At 41.6% G+C, this 7,808-nt stretch overlaps 1 protein-coding gene across 1 annotated transcript; it reads left to right on the top strand.

Moving 5' to 3' along the window:
* The first annotated feature begins 1,223 nt into the window (after positions 1 to 1,223).
* Positions 1,224 to 7,576, top strand: alkbh7 (alkB homolog 7, RNA demethylase). Its single transcript, NM_001140387.1, is given in 4 exon segments — positions 1,224 to 1,597; positions 4,815 to 4,988; positions 5,250 to 5,374; positions 6,332 to 7,576. Coding segments are annotated over 4 exon segments (708 nt in total). The 5' UTR covers positions 1,224 to 1,309; the 3' UTR covers positions 6,453 to 7,576.
* Positions 7,577 to 7,808: the final 232 nt, after the last annotated feature.

Raw genomic sequence — 7,808 nt, 5'->3', positions numbered from 1 at the left:
TCTCCGGAAGGTGGTGATTGACTCCGCTGTCCTGGCGTCGTGAGGGAGCTTGTTCCACCATTGGGGTGCCTGAGCGGCGAACAGTTTTGACTGGGCTGAGCGGGAACTGTGCTTCCTCAGAGGTAGGGGGGCCAGCAGGCCAGAGGTGGATGAACGCAGTGCCCTTGTTTGGGTGTAGGGCCTGATCAGAGCCTGAAGGTATGGAGGTGCCGTTCCCTTCACAGCTCCGTAGGCAATCACCATGGTCTTGTAGCGGATGCGAGCTTCAACTGGAAGCCAGTGGAGAGAGCGGAGGAGCGGGGTGACGTGAGAGAACTTGGGAAGGTTAAACACCAGACGGGCTGCGGCGTTCTGGATGAGTTGTATGGGTTTAATGGCACAGGCAGGGAGCCCAGCCAACAGCGAGTTGCAGTAATCCAGACGGGAGATGACAAGTGCCTGGATTAGGACCTGCGCCGCTTCCTGTGTGAGGCAGGGTCGTACTCTGCGAATGTTGTAGAGCATGAACCTACAGGATCGGGTCACCGCCTTGATGTTAGTGGAGAACGACAGGGTGTTGTCCAGGATCACGCCAAGGTTCTTAGCACTCTGGGAGGAGGACACAAGGGAGTTGTCAACCGTGATGGCGAGATCATGGAACGGGCAGTCCTTCCCCGGGAGGAAGAGCAGCTCCGTCTTGCCGAGGTTCAGCTTGAGCTGGTGATCCGTCATCCACACTGATATGTCTGACAGACATGCAGAGATGCGATTCGCCGCCTGGTTATCAGAAGGGGGAAAGGAGAAGATTAATTGTGTGTCGTCTGCATAGCAATTTATGAGCGTAGGTCATGCTTTACAAAGATAGCGTGACCCAGAGCCAAATGTAGATATGAAAAGTAATGACTTATTTACATAGCCTCTAACTGTATAGCTCTGGCATGACCTATAAAGATAGCCTAGTGAGAAAAAGACAACACCTAAAAGACAATAAAAGAGCTCACAGCATTAGGCCTAGGTACCGCTCTTGTAAGACAATCAATTTGATTTAAAAAGACTTATACATTCCTTATTTACGTAGCCTTTATGCATTTGACATGGATAACACAGTATCTTGTTGTAATTTCAGTGAAAAGGTTAATAGCTTGTTATTTTAGGCCTAGGCAGGCTTTATTTATTTACTGAAGTGTGACGACAATACAACTCCCACAATGCAGTGCGTTTTCAAAATGTCGCCTTTCTTCGTGATCTGACTTCTGTGCCACCAGACAACAAAGCATAGCTTAATTTAGCAAATCTGACAGTCTACATAAATATTTTTATTTAATGAAGCATGAGACTGTTGATTACAGTTGCCAGACGTATTCATAAACGGCCTCTGTGCAGTCCCACATCATGTCTAAGTTCGGCAGCGAGTTCCTCCGGAGCTGCTACGAACAGCGGCCTGCAGTTCAGAGATGACCAGCTAGTCTGCGGTTCGACCGGGGAGTTGGTCCAGAGGCTTAGCGGTCATGTGGAGGTGAGGACGGAATTCATAAGTGAGGAAGAGGAGGGTGCCCTCATGAAAGAACTCGAGCCTGGGCTGAGGAAGAAACGATACGAGTTCGACCACTGGGACGATGTAAGTTGTAAATAGACCTTGCTTGTTGACTACAAAGAAGTGCCCAGCTCACACTCACGTTAGCTAGATAAAGCTAGCCGACACTCAGAGGGTCTGCTACAGTATGTACGGAGGAGCTCTTTTGATTCATTTCCCTAATGGCATCATGCAAATGCGTTGTAGTCTTATATTTCACCTATAAACATGTAGAGAAAAAAACAGCGGCAGCAATAACATCAATATCCATATTATATTATTTGAATTGTTAGGCTATTAATTATCGTCATCATACATTACAAGTTGAATAGATCTTAATTTAGATTGAACAGTCAGTTCCCGGTTTCCCAATAGAAATGCAATTTAGGCTTATGCGTGTTTTTAACGATGCATCGGCCGAAGATGTAACATACTTTTCCCGAAACACAACGCAGAAAGAACGTTTGCCAAGTGGATCGTTTGTTGATACTGATATGTTTGAGATTTTAAAAAAAATCTAGCGGTGCTCTCCGATCAGCCTTCTCCATTCAAATCTCACCTTTACTTTAGAATTATTCCACAAGACTGATTAGCTCCAGATAAATATTATCACCTAGGCCTATATGGCTGCTAATATTGAGGCTGCTTATTCTAATACTTGCCCAATATTTATGCACTAAACCACAGATTTGGCACATCATTGCACACGTTACACATCATGAAATACACTGAACAAAAATATAAACTCAACATGTAAAGTGTTGGTCCCATGTTTCATGAGCTGAAATAAAAATTCCCAGAAATGTTCCATACGCACAAAAAGCTTATTTCTCAAAATGTTTGTGCACAAATTTGTTTACATAACTGTTAGTGAGCATTTCTTCTTTGCCAAGATAATCTATCCACCAGACAGTTGTGGCATATCAAAATGTTGATTAAACAGCATGATCATTACATAGGTGCACTTTGTGCTGGGGACAATAAAGGGCCACTATAAAATGTGCAGTTTTGTCACACAACACAATGCCACTGACGTCTCAAGTTCTGATAGAGAGTGCAATTGGCATGCTGACTGCAGGAATGTCCACCAGAGCTGTTGCCAAAGAATTTAATGCTCATTTCTGTACCATAAGCTGCCTCCAACGTCGTTTTAGAGAATTTGGCAGTACGTCCAACCAGCCTCCCAACCGCAGACCACGTGTAACCGTGCCAGTCCAGGACCTCCACATCCGGCTTCTTCACCTGCAGGATCGTCTGAGGGGTGGGGGCGAGGTGGTGAGGAGTATTTATGTCTGTAATAAAGCCCTTTTGTGGGGAAAAAACTCTATCTGATTGGCATGGCCTGGCTCCCCAGTGGGTCCTATGCCCTCCAAGGCCCACCCATGGCTGGACACTTGCCCAGTCATGTGAAATCCATAGATTAGGGCCTAATTTATTTATTTAAATTGACGAATTTCCTTATATGAACTGTAAATCTTTGAAATTGTTCCATGTTGCGTTTTATATTTTTGTTCAGTATATATTGAGGCAAAAATAAAAGACAGTGTAGCCTACAATTAGCAAAATAGAACTCAATTTACTGAAAATAAAATAGATTTCAACATGAGTAAAATATATAGGCCTATGTCAGTGGTGGTTAAGTTGAGGGAATATTATTATTTTTAGGATGAACATGGCCTTATTTCTATTACAACATATTAGATGACTGTTATTCATATTCCATTCACCCAGCTGAATATAAGATAGGTTTAGGCTACTACATGATACTACTACATGATTTTCCCTATACCCATCATGAGGTTGCTACAATCTAGCCACTGAATGAAAGTTTGCAACGTACAGCTCGAGATAAATTTTAGTAGTCAAGGTGACAGACAATGACACATTCAATACTTCCTTGCATACTCTTGCCTGCATCTAGCTGATCTAGGGTGTAATCATTAGTCCAACAGTTGCAAACAAGAGTTTCTATTGGACAAATTCAGGTATGTTCATCCCTGTTCCGTTTGCTTCCATTTAAGAAAAGTTTTTCAATGAATACACCCCATGCTTAAAGTTCACTTTGATCGCAGCCACATACAAACAGCGTGATCGCTTTGCTCGTTGCATAATTCCTTCTCACTTCTACACTCTCTCCTCCTCTCACCTTTTCCCTTGTGGACTTCAGTGCACAACCAATCAACTGTCTGACCAGGCAAAAAAAACTTTCTAAGCCAAACCAGAACTGCTAACCGCTACACACAGCCTACGTCGTTGTCACCATATTAGCTAACGTCATAGTCAACATAGCTACTAGAACTAATGCGTTAGTAAACCCACTACAATCATGCAGTACAGTGGACAGCAAGCAGTTTAGCAGTTACAAAGGTGGGCCCTGGTGTCAATAAATTAATAAAACTAAAAGCTTACCTTAACTTTGAAGAGTTCCGGTGTTGAATAGCCATAGCCAGCTATCTAACATAGCATCCCTCTCTGTCTGAGCCGGGTGTTTTGAGTAGGCCAAACTAGCTAGCTAAGTGAAGGTGAAAAATACAAAGGATAGCTAGCTCTCTCTCTCTTGCTTCTCCTTCATTTTTAAACTAATGTATTTGTTCAAAACTGTTCAACTGTTGTTTCTCTCTCTTTGAGTCAACTACTCAGCACATTTTATGCACTGCGGTGCTAGCTAGCTGGAGTTTATGCTTTCAGTATGAGATTAATTCTCTGATCCTTTGATTGGGTGGACAACATGTCAGTTCATGCTGCAAGTGCTCTGATAGGTTGGAGGATGTCCTCTGGAAGTTGTCATTATTACTGTGTAAGTTTAAGGACGGGGTGAGAACCGTGAGCCTCCTAGGTTTTGCATTGAAGTCAATGTAACAGAGGAGGACGGAAACTAGCTGTCTTTCTGCTACACCATGGTGCTACCCTGCAGAGTGCTGTTGAGGCTACTGTAGACCTTCATTGTAAAGCAGTGGGTTTTAATCAATTATTTGGTGACGTGTGTATATTTAGTATAGTTTTATCTAAAAAGGATCACTTTTTTAAATGTTTCACTTTTTTTATATTTTTAGAACATTGTTTGTTGGCAGTCAGGGATGAAAATTAGAAAATAAAATCACTCTCTGATTATGTAAAATCCTTGAAATCAATGTAAATTATCCAAATAATTTCACTCCTGGAACCCCAATTCCACCCCTGTTGACAATGATCACTCTCTTGAGGCCCCTACCCACATTTAATTTAAAAAATGCATTCATTCTTTCGACATTGTGCTCACCAGGCGATTCATGGTTACCGGGAGACAGAGCGTGCTCAGTGGGGAGTGGTGTGTGAGGGGGTGATGGATCGCCTCCGAGCTGTGGCTTTCTCTGAGGGCAGCCCTCTCCTAGGCCCTGTGCATGTCCTGGACCTGGACAAGGCTGGATACATCAAACCACACATTGACAGTGTCAAGGTAGGTAGACGGCTCTCATATTAACCTGAGATGAAAGGCATGATAAATATGGAACATGGTGTTCTGTGTGCATGATTATTGACTGGGCACAATGTGAATTCTTTTTTGGCAAAATTGTTGTTTCTTTTACAATGCTGTTTGGAACTCAGTCATTCTCTGATCCCCCCCCTCACCCCTGTTGTTTTTTTGATCTTTCATCCTGCCTTTCTCTTTCACGGTCTCCCTGACCCTTTCTTTCTCTTCCTCTCCTCTCTCTGTCAGTTCTGTGGCAGCACTATAGCAGGGCTGAGTTTGTTGTCAGACAGTGTGATGCGCTTGGTGAGGGAGGATGAAACCGCTGAATGGCTGAACTTGTTTCTGCCCCGTCGTTCTCTCTACATACTCAGGTAAGGACCCAATAAAACCTGCCATAGCAACATGCTGTCTTTCATTGTTTACAAACGACCACCTGTGCATACACTGTAATCAGAGTCTACCTGGTAGGCCTAAGGTATGTTTGTACTACCCAAAACGATTCTATGGATTTATTTGACCGGGGAAAGAGCAATTGAGTAAATACCGTAATGAGAGTCTGCACTAAACAAACCCACAGTATCTCCTGTGGAGAACATTAAATGGTTTACTTAATTGTTCTATGTTACGTCCATGTTGGTACAGTCTGTCTGAACACCTCCTATAGCCTATAACTATCCTTATGAGGGCCCAGAGGTCCATCTGGTCAGATGGCCTGGAGTCGTATGTATCAAACATCTGAGTGGGAGTGCTAATCTAGGATCAGGTCCTCCCCTGTCCGTGTTGGGGTTAATTCCACAAATTCAATTCTACAGTATTTCAATTCCCTCTCCCTCTATATTTCATTTCAAATTCCAGGTAAGTCTTTGACTTGAAGTAATTAAATTCCTCATGACCATGTCACTGTTCAGACAGCCTAGCTATATTGGAAGTTTAAATGATATATATTTTAATACTAAGTACATTAATTCCATTAACTGGGAATTGTACAAATATTGAATTCCAATTAAATTCCAAAGATTACTTTTTTCACAATTCCAATTCAAACAGTCTAATTCCAATTTAATTCCATAATTTGAATGTTGTTGACATTCAAATTGAATTCAATGTACAGTAAATGTTCCACTTCATGAGTGAATTCATTGGAATTTCAAATTAAATTGGAATTGACCAACACTGGTCCATGTATTCATATTCATTGTGATCTTAAAGGCTAAACTGATCCTAAATCGGCACTCATACTCTGAGATACTTGATACAACTCCTGGCATTTCACACATTGTGCTTGTGTGGTGAATGACTGATGGCATTGTTTTCATGCATCCTTCCAGGGACCAGGCCAGATATAAGTTCACCCATGAGATCCTTAAAGATGCTGAGTCTATTTTCTCTGGACAGAGAGTGCCCCGCCATCGCCGCATCTCTGTCATCTGCCGGAACCTTCCTGTTTGAAGCATGAGATCCAAGAGGGACACAACTGTGACAGTCTCACTGGAAATAGCCAGAGCTCGGTATTTGAGACGTCCAGAACGTCGCTGTGTTAAAATGTTATGTACACGCTTTCTCACTGTGCGAGAGACTATGTTGGGAAAGATGATTTAGACCTTTCTCTTATCAGTTTTCATTGGAGCACTTTTTTTCGACATAAACTACCTGTACAGGATTTGATTCTGAATTAAATGTTGGGAAGGCATTCATGTATGATGCATTTCAAAGGGTCATAGTGCATTGCATGACTTGTCATAAGTATATATGAACTTCTTATGCTAATTGATGTTATATAATGAATCTGAGTTATTAGCCTTTTGAAAAATGCCACATAGAAAGGCAAGTTGATAAGTTGTAGAAGAACCAGTTGAAGGAGAACCTGCATTTTCTATCCAAGATCTGAACTAGGTAATTACCAATTGCTTTAAATTCTTAGAAGTAAATGGATACTTCAAATAGTTATAGCCCTATATTCGGCGTCGCTCATGGGGCGTTCTAGAAGGCTACAATGCAGAGCCTGGGAAATAACTGGTGACATTTTTTAGAATAATTGTTTCAGGAAAAAAATCCTGTTACTGAAGGCATATCTATAATCTGTAACTCCATGTCCATCCATCCAAATTGTTTAATGTGTGGATATCTGTATAGAAACCGTCTGAAACTCTTCTCCAAACCGGCACCTATAACCAGAGGACTCATGCCCATGTCCTGTTTAAAAAATAATAATCTGATTAAATTAATGACTAAACTTCAATTTTAAGTCCACATTTTATCATCATTGTTTATAAAAAAAAGATCTGTCAGTGGTATTTAGTATTTTATTAGCATCTCCATTAGCTACTGCTCTTACTGGGGTCCACAAAAACATGATGTAATACATCACATGGATAGAACTACAATACATACATTTAAAATAATACTCTCTTTCATACATTTAGGCCTTCATAATCATGTGATTCATACTGAATGAAAGTACAATACACGGAAATGAAAATGAAATAACAAGGAGGTTCCCCTGACGTGAACAGCAACCTTGTTTTGCTAAATTCCCCTGATGTGAATAAAGCTACTTTGTTTCTACAGTTACAGCCCGTATTGTGTATCCTGGCGTAAAGTAGACTTTTTACCGTTACCACGCGCAATGGGTTTCATTAGGTAAAATGCAACATTCATGAACATAAAATGACCAGGCTTTGAATCTTGAGACTTGTTACTTAGTCTATCGCCCTTAACGTGTTGGCTGAGATATAGTTTAACATATTAGTCTACCGCCTATGACGGGTTAGCTGAGGTATAGTGTACCGGGTTTTAGTCTGCCAC

This window comes from Salmo salar, chromosome 06 (assembly GCF_965601325.2).
Source record: "Salmo salar chromosome 06, fSalSal1, whole genome shotgun sequence".
Lineage (NCBI taxonomy): Eukaryota > Metazoa > Chordata > Actinopteri > Salmoniformes > Salmonidae > Salmo > Salmo salar.
The sequence above is the reverse complement of the archived record's forward strand: the minus strand, read 5'-3'. Positions and strand labels throughout refer to the sequence as shown.